This window comes from Scyliorhinus canicula, chromosome 9 (assembly GCF_902713615.1).
Source record: "Scyliorhinus canicula chromosome 9, sScyCan1.1, whole genome shotgun sequence".
NCBI lineage: Eukaryota > Metazoa > Chordata > Chondrichthyes > Carcharhiniformes > Scyliorhinidae > Scyliorhinus > Scyliorhinus canicula.
The window spans coordinates 192748999-192765222 of record NC_052154.1 but is presented as its reverse complement, the minus strand read 5'-3'; the positions used below and the strand labels follow the sequence as shown (position 1 = coordinate 192765222).

The window sequence follows — 16224 nt, the reverse complement described above, 5'->3', positions numbered from 1 at the left end:
CTTATACTTATGGAATCAGAAGTACCGGGAATTAACAATAATCTGTCTCGATTGAAACATGGACCTACAAGCTTGGTGGATTGAATAATCCTTTCTCATGTCCCATCTTAACACTGTGAACATAGTGAAAAGTCACTACCAGACAAAAAGCAAGTCAGAAATATTGACAAAGAAATGTCCAAATACAGAATCTCCATTATCTTAATGCTTCATATGGGATGGGGAGGTGGCCAGAGTTAGAAAGGTGCTGCTACAGAGGGGAAGGCAGACAGGGGGTTTGGGTCTTCCGAACCCGATGTATTATTACTGGGCGGTGAATGTGGAGAAGGTGTGGAGCTGGGTCAGAGGGGTTGATTCCAAGTGGGTCAGAATGGAGGAGAGTTTGTGTAGGGGTCGGGATTGAAGACGCTAGCAACAGCGCCGCTCTCGATGGCCCCGGGGAAATACTCAGGGAGTCCGGTAATAATAGCTTAATTGAGAATTTGGAGGCAGTTTCGCCAACTCTTCGGGATGGGGGCTGGGTCAAGGGAACCACGGGCGGAATTCTCCGCAGGGGGCTGAATTCGTGAAGGCCGTCGTGAACTCGGCCGAGGTTCACGACGGCCTCGGAGCCCGCTCCCCGCACCTAATTCACCCCCACCTGGGGGGGCTAGGAGCGGGCCTCCGTCTTTCCCGGCCGCGACCTTGTCGCGCCGAGAATGTGAAGTCATCCGCGCATGCGCGGGTTTCTGGTTCCAATCTGCGCATGCGCGGATGACTTCATTGCGCAGACGGCACGAACCCGCGCATGCGCGGTGCCGTCTTTCTCCACCGCCACCCGGCAAGACGTGGTGGCTAGATCTTGCCGGGCGGCGGAGGGGAAAGAGTGCGTCCGTTTTGGACGCTGGCCCGACGATCGGTGGGCACCGATCGCGGGCCTGTCCCCTCCCGAGCACAGTCGCGCTGCTCCCATCCAAATCGGGCCCCTAGATGCCCCAAACGGACATCTGGCGGCCGTTTCACGACGGCAGCGAGCAGGTGTGTCTGCTGCCGTGTTGAAACGGGCGTGATGGCCCAGCCGCTTGGCCTCGGAGAATTGCCGCTCGCCGTTATTCGTGGCGTGGGGAGAATAGCGGGAGGGCGTGAAAAATGTCAGGAGGCCCTCCCGCTATTCTCCCACCCGTCATGGGGGGGCGGAGAATCGCGCCCCACAGATTTGAGCCAGGGAAGTGGGACGGAAATTTTCGGAGAAGGTGATTAAGACACTAAAAGATTTGTTTCTTGGGGGTCGTTTTGCAGGATTGAAGGATCTGGGAGCGAAGTATGGGCTGGAGCAGGGGGAAATATCCCGTACCAGCCTCCCCGGACAGGCGCCGGAATGTGGTGACTAGGGGCTTTTCACAGTAACTTCATTGAAGCCTACTCGTGACAATAAGCGATTTTCATTTCATTTTCATTTCAAATGTTTAGATACATGCAGGTTTGGGATTTTGCCAGGAAGGAGATACAGAGCTTGCCGGAGGAACCGGCCTCCACATTGCTGGAGGAGGTGCTGGACGACAGGGGGGCTGGAGAAGGGGGGTAGTGTCGGTGGTTTACGGGCTAATTTGGAAGAGGAGAAGACACACTTGAAGGGATCAAAGCAAAGTGGGAGGAAGAGTTGGGAGAGGGTTATGGAGGAAGGGTTCTGGTTTGAGGTGCTCCGGAGAGTGAACGCCTCCACCTTGTGCACGATGGTTGGGGCTGATACAGCTGAAGTGATATATAGAGCATACCTTACAAGGGCGAAAATCAGCCGGCTCTCTGAGGGGGTAGAAGATGCGTGTGAACGTTGCGGGGGGGCTCCCGCAAATTACATACATATGTTTGGTCCTGTCCAATCTGGAGGATTACTGGAAAGAGGTTTTTAGGGTAATCTCTCAGGTGGCGCACGTAAAACTGGTCCCGGGCCCTCGGAGGCCATATTCGGGGTGTCGGACCAGCCAGGTTTGGAAACGAGTGTAGAGGCAGATATTGTAGCCCTTCGCCTCGTTGATCGCCCGAAAGCTGATCTTGTTGGGAAGGAGAGCAACCTCTCCACCTCGTGCCCTGGTGTAGCGGGGGGGTCCTGTTGGAATTCTTGACTCTTGAGAAGATTAAGTTTGAACTGAGGAGAAGGATAGAGGGGTTCTATAATTCATGGGCGTTATTCATTATGCACTTTCAAGAATTGGATAACGTCGTACATTTGTTGGGGACATTTGTTGGGGTAGGGGGGGCAACTGTATGTGTTAATGGTGACTATGGGTGATTCCTGATTCCTTTTTGTTATTTGTTTATGTTAACATGCGGGCAGTTGTTTGGAGGTTAGTGGGAGGATGGGATTGTTGTTGTTGATATGGGAAGTTACATTATATTCGTTACTGCTTATTGTTTATACTGCTTATTGTTGGTGGGTGCACATTTGGGAGAAAATGTGAAAAAGGAGAATAAAAATAAATATTTTAAATAAATCTTAATGCTTGTGTACCCACTAGGGTGGCACAGTGGTTAGCACTGCTGCCTCACGGCGCCGAGGACCTGGGTTCGATCTCGGCACTAAGTCACTGTCCATGTGGAGTTTGCATTCTCCCTGTGTCTGTGTGGGTCTCACCCCCACAACCCAAAGATGTGCAGGGCAGGTGGTTGGCTACGCTAAATTGCCCCTTAATTGGGAAAAAAAATGTTGTTAAATGTTTGCGTACCTGCTCTAAATTCCATTCCAGGAAGTTCCACAAAATACATTTCTTTAGGCTTCACCTCACTGTTGTTGCCTGAGTTTTGCTCTCGTAGTGGCTCTTTTATATAGTTCTCGTGTAATTCAAACCCTTTCTTCTTGATGTGTAACATCTGTTCTGCATATTTTTGATCTTCACCAACATTCTTCAATGTTCCCAGTGTGTGAGTGAGATTGTGGCGGCCATGCCATGTGTACCGATTCTTAGCAAGCCGACTCACCATATGCAAGCTTTCTAGAACATTCACAATATCGTAGATACGTCTACGTTCAACATCTATTGAAGGAGGAATTACAATTCTGTTAAGTAATCAAGTATACTATTTCTGACAGCAGATTCATACTTTGATCCTTCTACATGTCCTACTTAATCTTCTTTATATGAAAATATAACATCGAGTTTCATGATAATACTCAGAGTTTAACCCAATTTTCCCGTTTACATCTAAAATTACTCTCCTCTCCTACATTTGGCAAGTGATCTTTCGCAGATCCAAAGTTCTCAACAGTCCTCTGCTAAATTGTCCACATGGCATTATTCATGTGAAAATCCAAATAGTGAAAGCTGACCATTAAGTTGAGTCTTAATCATGCTTTTGTGTAATAGTAACAAGTGCATACTGCAGTATTGGTCAGCAGAGATGGAAAAGTGAGAATTCTAGTAGTTTGTTAGTCAGTGTGCTTTCCTGGCCCAAGATGACCAGGCTGCAGGAAGGAAAATTGAGTCCACCTACACTCCTGCAGCTGTGTTCAAATTATTTTTAAATAAGACCATAAAATGTAGATATTACAAGAAGTTGGAGATACCTCAACATATCATGTCTTGGATCAACTAATAAAGTAACTAGAATCTAAACAGAAAATACTGGACCATCGCAGCAGGTCTGACAGCATCTGTGGAGAGAAAAGGGAGCCAACATTTCGGGCCTGGATGTCTCTTTGTCAAAGCTTTGACAAAGAGTCATCCAGATTCAAAACGTTAGCTCCCTTTTCTCTCCACACATGCTGTCAGATCTGCTGAGATTGTTCAGTATTTTCTGTTTTTGCTTCAGATTCCAGCATCCACAGTAATTTGCTTTTAACTACAAATCTAATTGCTTCAAGGAAATTTGCTATAGAATAACCTGATATTACAGTAGCAAAAGTCTCTTTTCAATTGAGCTACACATGCCTCTCCAAGCACAAAGACCATTCACAAATTGCATTATCGTAAATTGCCACAACTTAAGTCTTCAGCAAGAGGTTAACAACTACAGGTAATAAATACCTCAAAGGAAAAATACTTTCTATCGGAGGTTAAATCAAAACTAAATGCAGCAATTTTCAGGCTTTCCCTAACCTTAAGACCTCCATCCACATATTGCACATATACTGAATGCAGATTTAGTGCATCAACTCACTCAGTTCTGTTGCTACTTCATCCAAGCATATATCATTGTTCACCGCAGGGTTGGGATAGTCAGGATACCGTGCCAGGAATCTAAAGCACAACAAACCCAGACTCTTTTCTTTGCGACTTGGATGAAATTTCTCAAATTCTTCCCCAGATAACTGGTCCTGAAATTCAATTACAGCCAGTTTACATCATGTTGCCATTTCAAAATGTTCGGATAGTATTATTAGTTTTATTGCGTATTATTTTCCAAACCTGATTTTATATTGTAGAACTACCCATAATACAGAAATCCTGCTTACGGAGGCATGAAAGTAATGCTTCTGAATAGTTACTATACCTGTAAATTCTCATTTGTCTCCGAAGCATGATCGTCATCCACAAGCAACTCCTGCTTCTTCTTTTCCCTGCTCCTAATCTCTGGACTAGCAGCACTGATTAACATTTTCAAATTAGCGGTAGGTGTCCATGGTTCTCCAACAGGGGATTCCTGAAGCTTTTTTGGTGTGGTCATGGTTCCTAAATCCTTTCTAATTGCTCCCAGTATGGAATGTGAGGTAGAGGATTGTTGCTTCAGTGGAGTTTTTGTTGCCTTTTTATGTGGTTCTAAAAATATATTTTCCTGTTTTGAAAGAGACAAAAATCCAAATTTTATGGGGCCATGCATCATTTTTGACATATTGTACAGAGTTGGTTAATGTAAATTGATCTCTGGTGCGGTAAACAAGCAGTAAGATTTTTCCAAACACTTTAAACCAATTATCAAGGTATAGTTTAGCTCAGTGGGCTAGACAGCTGGTTTGTAATTCAGAACAAGGCCAGCAGCGCGGGTTCAATTCCAGTACCAGCTTACCCGAACAAGCGCCGGAATATGGCAACTAGGTGCTTTTCAGGGACAATAAAAGATTATTATCCAATTTTTTAAAAAAATGAGATATTTACACCCCATCAAAACAGACAGCGTATTTACCCATCCATTATGGAGATATTTAAAGGCCCCCAGTTTGGAACTTGTCATCAACAGCCAATCCAGAGCAACATATTATAATTCATTTTAGTATATGTAAGAGTGTGGAGTGACATTAATTGCTTGGCTTTTTCAAAGATCCAACCAAATAGTGTCCTCCTGTGCTGTATTATTCTACAAAAGGTTACTATGGAAAAAATCTGTACAAATCGCTAGCAATAGCAAGCAACTTACCCTTTGGTTGATTTCAGGAATGTCATCTTCAGGTTTTCCATTTCTGTCAGCAGCATTCATGTTTTCGCTTAGATTTTGGAGTTTTAAACAAACGCTCGTCATCTTGTTTAACTAAAAAAAACTGACAACATATTATTATTTGACTTTTTCCAACGTTAAAGTACTTCAATCCATCTGACTGTATTTAAAATATGGATTTGAATTACAGACTAAAGAATGACAAGTTTCACCGATGCTGAAAAGGGAGACAAAGGAGATAAATACCACCCTTGAAAAAAAAGTAAGCTAATGGTGAACCTTAGACAAGATATAACTAACTAAAAGAGAGCCCAGTAAGAAGTCTAACAACACCAGGTTAAAGTCCAACAGGTTTGTTTCAAACACTAGCTTTCGGAGCACTGCTCCTTCCTCGGGTGAATGGATTCATCTGAGGAAGGAGCAGTGCTCCGAAAGCTAGTGTTTGAAACAAACCTGTTGGACTTTAACCTGGTGTTGTAAGACTTCTTACTGTGCTCCCCCCAGTCAAACGCCGGCATCGCCACATCATAAAAGTGAGCCAGTTTGGTCAGTTAGCCAGACGGCCAGGCGATGGTTCCGATTCATGGCAACATCAATCCCCCTTCCAGCTAAAGGCAGACTCCTAGCCCAGTCGCATAGTAAAATTACGACATAGGCCGTGTTTCAGCGAGCCTCAAATAGTCAACAATGAGTAGGGGCGAGGAAGAACTAAAAGGGGATAAAGACTGGCATTCATGTAGGACCTTTGAGTGCATTTGGCAAGTAGCCGCTGTTGTAATATGTAGTAGGAGGGCGGCAACCAATTTCTACGCAGCAAACTCCCACCTGAAAGGAATCTGATGATGATAATGACCAGATAATCTTTTTTTGAGGATGCTGGTGATTAGGATACATTAGCTTAAAAAAAACATTATATCTAAAAGAAAATTGATTTTCATCAATGCACAGGTGGCAGCAGCTCCCCACCCCACCTTGTGTGGGCGGGACCTGGGCGCCAGGTGAGCCCTCGAGGACGCGACGCCCCGCCCCGCGGTGATTGACAGCGGCCGGCGGCCAGTGGCCGCTGCGTTGCCCCGAGCGACCGCCCAAACACTGGCCAAGGCGGGCCAATCAGCGCGGGGAGGAGGCGGGACACCCTTCCCCCATTGATGATTTCCCTGCCGCCACCGGAGACCTTTGGAAATTGGCGCGGAAACGCGCGAACTTCCCCGCCAGCGGGAGAATGAATCGTTAAATCAATAAATTAAAAACAAATACCGGAACAATAGCTCTCACTAACAGTTCCCGGGTGCTGGGTTTTTTTGGGAAGGAGCTGGCTAATGGAGGGCGGTGGCCGGGCCGCCTCTCCCGCTCCGGTGCCTGAATGGCGGCCCTGCTCCGCTCCTCACTGCCCGCACGGCAGCAGCAGCGCTGGACAAGCCACAGGGCGGAGGCGGCGCCCCGTTCCCGAGAAGCCGCCCGCCCTTTGGCGGCAGCAGGCGGCGGTTTGGCGGGCGGGCGTTTGAACCGCGTTTCCCGCGCGGCGGGCAGCGGCTTCCAGAACACGAGCCCGGCCGTTAGCGTTTGAATCCCGGGAGGGGGAAGGGGATGAGGAGAGGGAAGGGAGGGGGATGAGGAGAGGGAAGGGGAGAGGGAAGGGAGGGGGATGAGGAGAGGGAGGGGGATGAGGAGAGGGAAGGGAGGGGGGTGAGGAGAGGGAAGGGAGGGGGGTGAGGAGAGGGAAGGGAGGGGGATGAGGAGAGGGAAGGGAGGGGGATGAGGAGAGGGAAGGGAGGGGGGATGAGGAGAGGGAAGGGAGGGGGATGAGGAGAGGGAAGGGAGGGGGATGAGGAGAGGGAAGGGAGGGGGATGAGGAGAGGGAAGGGAGGGGGATGAGGAGAGGGAAGGGAGGGGGATGAGGAGAGGGAAGGGAGGGGGATGAGGAGAGGGAAGGGAGGGGGGATGAGGAGAGGGAAGGGAGGGGGGTGAGGAGAGGGAAGGGAGGGGGGATGAGGAGAGGGAAGGGAGGGGGGATGAGGAGAGGGAAGGGAGGGGGATGAGGAGGGAAGGGAGGGGGATGAGGAGAGGGAAGGGAGGGGGGATGACGAGAGGGAAGGGAGGGGGATGACGAGAGGGAAGGGAGGGGGATGAGGAGAGGGAAGGGAGGGGGATGAGGAGAGGGAAGGGAGGGGGATGAGGAGAGGGAAGGGAGGGGGATGAGGAGAGGGAAGGGAGGGGGTGAGGAGAGGGAAGGGAGGGGGTGAGGAGAGGGAAGGGAGGGGGGTGAGGAGAGGGAAGGGAGGGGGGTGAGGAGAGGGAAGGGAGGGGGGTGAGGAGAGGGAAGGGAAGGGAGGGGGTGAGGAGAGGGAAGGGAGGGGGGTGAGGAGAGGGAAGGGAGGGGGGTGAGGAGAGGGAAGGGAGGGGGGTGAGGAGAGGGAAGGGAGGGGGGTGAGGAGAGGGAAGGGAGGGGGGTGAGGAGAGGGAAGGGAGGGGGTGAGGAGAGGGAAGGGAGGGGGGTGAGGAGAGGGGGGTGAGGAGAGGGAAGGGAGGGGGTGAGGAGAGGGAAGGGAGGGGGTGAGGAGAGGGAAGGGAGGGGGCTGAGGAGAGGGGGGGTGAGGAGAGGGAAGGGAGGGGGTGAGGAGAGGGAAGGGAGGGGGGTGAGGAGAGGGAAGGGAGGGGGTGAGGAGAGGGAAGGGAGGGGGTGAGGAGAGGGAAGGGAGGGGGGTGAGGAGAGGGGGGGGAAGGGAGGGGGGTGAGGAGAGGGGGGGGAAGGGAGGCGGGTGAGGAGAGGGAGGGGGGTGAGGAGAGGGAAGGGAGGGGGTGAGGGAAGGGAGGGGGGTGAGGAGAGGGAGGGGGGTGAGGAGAGGGAAGGGAGGGGGTGAGGAGAGGGAAGGGAGGGGGGTGAGGAGAGGGAAGGGAGGGGGGTGAGGAGAGGGAAGGGAGGGGGGTGAGGAGAGGGAAGGGAGGGGGGTGAGGAGAGGGAAAGGAGGGGGGTGAGGAGAGGGAAGGGAGGGGGGGTGAGGAGAGGGAAGGGAGGGGGGTTGAGGAGAGGGGGGTGAGGAGAGGGGGGGTGAGGGGAGGGAGGGGGGGTGAGGGGAGGGAGGGGGGTGAGGGGAGGGGGGGGTGAGGGGAGGGGGGGGGGAGGGGGGAGGGGGGGGGTGAGGGGAGGGAGGAGGGGGGGTGAGGGGAGGGGGGTAGAGGGAAGGGAGGAGGGAGGGGGGTCAGGGGAGGGGGGGAGGGAAAGGAGGGGGGGGAGAGGGAAGGGAGGGGGGGAGAGGGAAGGGAGGGGGGGAGAGGGAAGGGAGGGGGGGGGGGGAGAGGGAAGGGAGGAGGGGGGGGAGAGGGAAGGGAGGAGGGGGGGGAGAGGGAAGGGAGGAGGAGGGGAGAGGGAAGGGAATGAGGAGAGGGAAGGGAGGGGGGTGAGGAGAGGGAAGGGAGGGGGGTGAGGAGAGGGAAGGGAGGGGAGTGAGGAGAGGGAAGGGAGAGGGAAGGGAGGGGGGAGAGGGAAGGGAGGGGGGGAGAGGGAAGGGAGGGGGGAGAGGGAAGGGAGGGGGGGGAGAGGGAAGGGAGGGGGGGAGAGGGAAGGGAGGAGGGGGGAGAGGGAAGGGAGGAGGGGGGGAGAGGGAAGGGAGGAGGGGGGGAGAGGGAAGGGAGGAGGGGGGGAGAGGGAAGGGAGGGGATGGGGAGAGGGAAGGGAATGAGGAGAGGGAAGGGAGGGGGGTGAGGAGAGGGAAGGGAGGGGGGTGAGGAGAGGGAAGGGAGGGGGGTGAGGAGAGGGAAGGGAGGGGGGTGACGAGAGGGAAGGGAGGGGAGTGAGGAGAGGGAAGGGAGGGGGGTGAGGAGAGGGAAGGGAGGGGGTGAGGAGAGGGAAGGGAGGGGGGGTGAGGAGAGGGGAGGGAGGGGGGGGTGAGGAGAGGGAAGGGAGGGGGGGATGAGGAGAGGGAAGGGAGGGGGGATGAGGAGAGGGAAGGGAGGGGGGATGAGGAGAGGGAAGGGAGGGGGGATGAGAAGCAGGGAAGGGTGAGGGAGGGAAGGGAGGGGGATGAGGAGAAGCAGGGAAGGGTGAGGGAGGGAAGGGTGGGGGTGTGTGGAGAGGGAGGGGGGTGTGGAGAGGGAGGGCAGAGATGGGTGGGGCAGTGAGTGACAATCGAGGGGATCCAGAGCAGAGAGCGCGGGGTCGGTTTTCCATCCAGGGCGGAGAGCCGGGTGGGGGGATCCAAGGCGGAGAGAAGGGGGGATTGGGAGGGATCTAAGGTGGAGAGGGAGATAGTATAATAACCTTTAACACTGCAATGAAGTTACTGTTGAAATCCCCGAGTCGCCACATTCCGGCGCCTGTTTAGGTACATTAAGGGACAATTCAGAATGTCCAATTCACCTAACAGCATGTCTTTCGGGACTTGTGGGAGGAAACCCAGACAGACACGGGGAGGAGGTGCAGACTCTGCACAGACAGTATCCCAAGCTGGGAATCGAACCTGGGACCGTGGCGCTGTGAAGCAACTGTGTCACCGTGCCAATCCAGGGCGTGGAAGGGGGAGTGGGGTTCCGATGTAGAGAGGTGCGGGAAATGGGGGTGGGGTCCAAGGCAGAGAGGTGGATCCACGACAATGAGTGAAAGGGAGGGGGGGGGGGGGATCTAGGACAGTGAGCGGGTGGGATCCAGTGCAGAGTGGGTTGGGGGGGGGGGGGTGCAGATCCAAGGCGAAAAGTGGGGCGATCCAGGGTGGAGAGCAGTGGGTGTTTAATAAGGAGTTCACAATGGGTAAAGAACGAGATTTATTTACAACACAGTATATACAGTACCCAAGTTCCTCTGTGGTCAGCACCTCACTGGCCGACCTTTTATACATTAGTAAGTGGTGTGGGGGGCAGCACGGTGGCTCAGTGGGTTAGCACTGCAGTCTCACGGCGTTGAGGTCCCAGGTTCGATCCCGGCTCTGGGTCATTGTCCCTGTGGAGTTTGCACATTCTCCCCGTGTTTGCGTGCGTTTCGCCCCCAAAACCCAAAGATGTGCAAGGTAGGTGGATTGAACACGCAAAATTGCCCCTTAATTGGAAAAAATTAATTGGGTATTCTAAATTTTAAAAAAAAATAAGTGTGTGGGGAGCTCGGACTCCCTGAGGACCATGGGGAAAATAATCATTTCCACCCCCCGTGTGATATTATATTCCTCCCCCCGCCCCCAAGTCCAAAGACTCCTTCGAAGATCGATGAGAAGGAGGAGCAGGTGGAGGATGTTGGATTCTATTCGGCTCCGGCAAATCATAATATATTTGAAGTGCCAGATCAGTTGGCATATACCTTGCCGGTGAACGTCGTCTGCAGCAGGAACGCCATGATGGAAGATCGGCAAGAGGCGGCTGAACTGTTGAATCACCGTCCAAGACCTCTGATGGCTGCGTCTCCGTTTCAGAGTCTAAGATACAAGGTCGGGCACATCAGCATCAAGAGAAACTGAAGCAGTCACAGCTGGCTGGTTCGGCAATGGAGCCGGAGGATCTAGGACAGGTTTCTTCCACTGGACCTCACGAGGGAGTAACCCTCGTGAGTGAATGTGATCCATATGCCATCTCATTAGTTTCTCCCTGACCCGAACTTGGTAACAGATTGATCCTGTTTCAGACGGCAATCCCCGAGAGCCAGCGCGGTTGACGTTACGAACGAACACTGTGTTGTCACGTGCGAAATGTCGAATAGGACGACGTTGACTCAGCAACACCCTTGCAATTCTTGGTTACGCTGCACCTTTGCGCCGATATCCAAGATAATCAAACTCAATTGTGTGTGAAGCCTATAAACCATTAGCATCTCAGCGGGGGACCCTAGTCAGCACGTGCAGCGTGGTCCGATATGGGAATAGAAAACATGCCAGTCTGTAGACCATCGAACCCGAACATGGTGTCCCCGTTTAACCGTCTGCACAACCCCTCTGCCAAGCCATTTGATGCCGGATGGTATGGGGCAGTACAGTCATGCCGAATCCCATTGTTTTTCACAAAAGTGGCAAATACCTTTGCTTGTGAAAGAGGCTCTGGTGTCTGTTATTAGTACCTCCCCAATCCCCAGGGTGGAAAAAAATGTGCGATCGCTCAATGGTCACCCAGAAGATGATCATCGCCATCTTGTGGAGCTCCAGCCACTTTGAGTGGGTGTCCACTAGGACGCGAAACATTGAACCCAGGAATGGACTGGCGAAATCGACATGTACACAAGCCCAATGGCGCCCGCCACCCAAAGGTGGAGGGCTGCCACCATGGGGAGCTTCTGGTGCTCTTGACAAATGGAGCACTGTTGGGCCAACGTCTCGATATCCATGTCCAAACCCAGCCAGCAGATGTAACTTCTTGCCACCATCTTCATTTTGGACACTCCAGGGTGCCTGTTGTGAAGGTCCTTCCACAAGATTGCCTGTTCCTCTGCCAGAACAAACCTCGTGCCCCACAGGGAGATACCACCTTCCATGTTCAACTCTGAGAACTCGGAGGAGAAAGCCTTCAACTCCCCCGGAAGCTGTCAATGCTAACCACCATAAAGCACCAGATGCTGCACCTTAGCAAGTACAGGGTTGATTTGCTTCCAGTCACAAATACACTATGCAGTGACGGGCAAGGAGTCCATAAAATTCAGGACAACTACCCCTTTGGCCGCCATAGGGGGTCTGCAGATTTGGTCTGCAGGGGAGGAGGGCTCAACCCATCACCTTGAATAATTAGATCCCTGGGCGGTGATCGACAGAGTATTCGTAAGCAGCCAATAACCCAAGTCCCAGCACTGAATCCTTGCTGAAGCTCTCGACATGACCGCCTTGTCTTTAAGGAAGAGGCCCAGCAATGGCTTGTGATCCATGATGATAACAAAATGGCGGCCATAGAGGTACTGATGAAACCGTTTTACACAGAATACGACTGCCAGCCCTTCTTTCTCAATCTGAGCAGTTTTCTCTCAGCCATCGCTCATCCGATGAGACAGGATTGCCCCAAACCCTTATGGCAATGCATCGCACATGACGAATAATAGCTTCAAAGAGTCAAAACGCATCAACACCCCTGAAGAGGACAGCTACCATTTCACCTTCTAAAATGCCTCATCCTGGGTCTTGCTCCATTCCCAAAGCTGATACTTCTTGAGGAACAAGTGAAGGGGAGCCAGGACTATCGCCAAATTCGGGAAGGACCGGCCATAGTAGTTGACCGTGCCAAGAAGAGGGTAAAACCATACCTTTGAACAATCACTGACAGGTTGAGTTAAGGTGTTGCGCCAAATGTTGGCTGAACGAATACGTATCTGATGCTGCCGGGTATGTGAGACTCCGGATCACCCCGAATGGGCATCCTCCGCAGGCCGTCAATAGTATGACCGTCTGCCGCTTGTTCTCCGTGATGTTGCTGGCCCGGAAAAAATAGCACATCCTTTCTGCGTACTGGTTCCAGTCCTCAGCACCGGCGTCAAATGCATCTAACCCCCCAAACAGAGACATGGCAAAATAATCTGTTCCAACCTAGGTCCAGAAAATCGATGAGGTGGCTGAGTTGCGTAGGTCACAGTGTCGTCGGTGGAACAGTTCACTCCTCATCATGAGTTTAACAAGGACACGGGGTGCCACACCGGTGAAGTGAAGAATTAGATTTATTTACAATACGCTAGATACAGTGTCGACCGGGTTCCTCCCTGGTCAATGTCTTACTTGCCAACCTTTTATACATCTAGTTCCCCCACCCCTAGCGGGGGAGCTCAGACTCCACAAGAACTCCATCATTCCCACCCTGCATGTTCCAGGCGGGATATTTGGGGGGGGGGGGGGGGGGGGGGGGGGGGGGGGGGCAACCAGAGAGCGGGGGGTAGGGAGGATCCGGGGTGGGGAGTGAGGGGTATCCGGGGTGGAAAGAGAGGGGGAGGGAGAATCGCGGGCAGTGGTAGGGATCCAGGGAGGGTAGGGGTTGAGGATGGGGAGAGAGGGTAGGGGTAGAGGATGAGAGAGGGAGGTGGGGGACGCAGATGGAGAAGGAGGAAGGGGGATGAGGTCAGTGAAGGGAGGACAGGAGTGTGGGAAAGGGGGGGCTGGAGGGGGGCTTTGTTAGTCCGCCCAAAATGTATCACCTTACACCTTTCGAGGTTAAATTCCATTTACCACTGTTCTGCGCCTCTGACCAGTATGTCCTGTACCCTTGTTATTTACCACATCATCAATTTTCATGTCATCTGCAAAATTACTGATCATACCCTCAATTTTCACATTCAGGGGGCAGTTAAGGGTCAACCACATTGCTGTGGGAGTCTGGAGTCACATGTAGGCCAGACCAGGATGGTAGAATTCCTTCCCTAAAAGACATTAGTGAACTAGATGGGTTTTTACAACAATCAACAATGGATTCATAATCATCATTGGACTTTTAATTCCAGATTTTTATTGAATTCAAATTTCACCATCTGCCTCGGTAGGATTCGAACCCGGGACCCCAGAGCATTACACTGGGTTTCTGGATTACGAGTCTTGTGACAAAACCACTACGCCACCATCTCCCGACGACTTGACCAGTCTCGCATGCGGGGCCGTGTAAAAAGGAGGAAGAGAGGGGACAAAAGATGGTGCAGAGAGGGAGGGGCTCAAGGATGGTGTATGGAGGACAAAAGGGCGAGGACCGGGAGAGGGAGAGCGAGGGGACCCAGGATGGGGGAGGGAGAGCGAGGGGACCGAGGATGGGGGAGGGAGAGCGAGGGGATCGAGGACGGGGGAGGGAGAGCGAGGGGACCGAGGACGAGGGGACCAGGACGAGAGAGGGAGAGCGAGGGGACTGAGGACGGGGTAGGGAGAGGACCGAGGACGAGGGAGGGAGAGTGGGGGGACCAGGACGAGGGGGAGGATGAGGGAGCAAATTGGGGATGGGAAGGGAATGGAAGGTGGAGAAGAAAATGTGGGTTGGGAGAGGAATGAGGCAGGAACAGAATGACATAGGTGTAGGATTTATTGGGAGGTGAAGTATAGATGATTTGGGGAAGAAGGGACAGAAAGAGGAAGAGCGGGAGTTGTGGGTGAAATGGTTTAGGGTGAGGAAGGAAGGGGATGGTCGAGCCCACTTCTGGAACAGTCTCTGGGAAGGTGTATTTAAATACAGGGCGCCAATCCTATAGTGCAGAGCTAGGGCTGAGGAACTGTCACTCAGGACGAGACCTGGTGAATCCTCGGATCGAAGGCTTCATAATTTACTGAATGAACAAAGTACAAGCAGATCAATGCAAACTATTGATCCCCCTTAGATCTAACCCCACCCTCCTTGACAACACCAAAAAACACCAGTGCAAAATAGATGCTGCAAATCTGAATATTTTAGAAAACAGAAAATGCGACAAATGTTCTGCAGGTCTGGAATCATCAGAAGGGCTTCAGGTCCACAACACTTCCTAAACACAGTAGTGGAAAAGGTTTAAGAGATGCAACAGCATACTAGTCCAAGCCGACGTTGAGTTTTTACAAACGTGTCTAATGGAAACATTAGACTGGCCCAAGAAAGGTTGCAGGAATGGACTTGGTGCCTGAACAGATCCTGGCCATTCACTAACACTCACTGAGCAATTAGACGAAAGCAGTTTGTGAAACTCAAAGATTACTGTAAAATGGAGAGAGATGATCTGCACTGCCCCCAGACACAGTCAGTACCGTTTCCCCGCCTTAATCCAGCAATCAGAAGTTGCTTCTTACCCGAACGAGCCTTTCCTGTTAATCACTTATTGCTCTGCTGGTGTTAGGAGGGAAAGCGGGAGAGTTCCATTGAACTGATATTATTCTTTCTGCCATCCAACAGACCAGAGTTCTTATTGTTATTTCTGACCAGCGTCCGAGTGAAGGGCCCGGGAACTTTGTGAGTTTGAAACTCTGAGAAGTGAAAGTTCATCTTCCTCCTCGGCCCCGCCCCTTGTCAAACCTCTCCACCAATTAGAGCGCCGGACAAAACTTTTCCAGGCCAATCCCGAGCCGCTTCTAACTTTCGGAGCCGCCAGTGCAAAATTGGCGCGGGAAAGAGCGCGCAAAAAACCCCACAGGCTGACTTTAAATAAGATGGGGCAGAGTGGCTGCACCCTCTTCCCGCCTCCTGCAGGCAGGCTTTGGGGGGGGGGGGGGGGGGGTGTGTGTGGTATCCCTGGCCCGGGAGGGAGTATCCCTGACCCGGGAGGGAGAATCCCTGGCCCGGGAGGGAAAGTTCCAAACAGCCCATTGTGTAATTATTCAGCTCCATCTGATCATTCATGTTTCAGAGCCGCACAAACAGCCAGATAGTAACAACTGAGATTTGCTTCTATCCCAGAGCTGAGCAGCTCCAGACTACGGGGGGCTACAGTGCTTTACTCTTCAATTCAAACGCATGTTTAATGTTGTCAGTCTTATTCTAAGACAGGTTGTTCATAGAATGGGCAGCTCGGCAGCACAGTGGTTACCACTGTTGCTTCACTGTGCCAGGGTCCCAGGTTCGATTCCCGCTTTGGTCACTGTCTGTGTGGAGTTTGCACATTCTCCCTGTGTCTGCGTGGGTTTCCTCCGGGTGCTCCAGTTTCCTCCCACAGTCCAAAGATGCATAATAATAATCTTTACTGTCACAAGTAGGCTTACATTAACACTGCAATGAAGTTACTGTGAAAAGCCCCTGGTTGCCACACTCCGGCGCCTGCTCGGGTACACAGAGGGAGAATTGAGAATGTCCAATTCACTTAACAGCAAGTCTTTGGGGACTTGTGGGAGGAAACTGGAGTACACAGAGAAAACCCACGCAGACACGGGGAGAACGTACAGACTGCGCACAGCCAATGACCCAAGCCGGGAATAGAACTGGGACCTTGGCGCTTTGAAGCAACAATGCTAACCACTGTGCTACCATTCTGCAGGTTAGGTGGATTGACCATGC

At 52.3% G+C, this 16224-nt stretch overlaps 1 protein-coding gene across 1 annotated transcript in view; it reads right to left on the bottom strand.

Annotated features, from left to right (window-relative positions):
• Window positions 1-15221, bottom strand: part of LOC119970961 (transcription factor E2F8-like) — a 15754-nt gene extending 533 nt beyond the window's left edge. Inside the window, exons 1-5 of the mRNA XM_038806072.1 lie at window positions 15027-15221; window positions 5329-5439; window positions 4468-4749; window positions 4135-4291; window positions 2703-3011 (exon numbers count right to left, since the gene is read on the bottom strand). Coding sequence (XP_038662000.1) covers window positions 2703-3011; window positions 4135-4291; window positions 4468-4749; window positions 5329-5430 — 850 coding nt within the window. The 5' untranslated portion in view covers window positions 5431-5439; window positions 15027-15221. The remainder of the gene's footprint in view (window positions 1-2702; window positions 3012-4134; window positions 4292-4467; window positions 4750-5328; window positions 5440-15026) is intronic.
• Between the last annotated feature and the right edge of the window lie 1003 nt (window positions 15222-16224).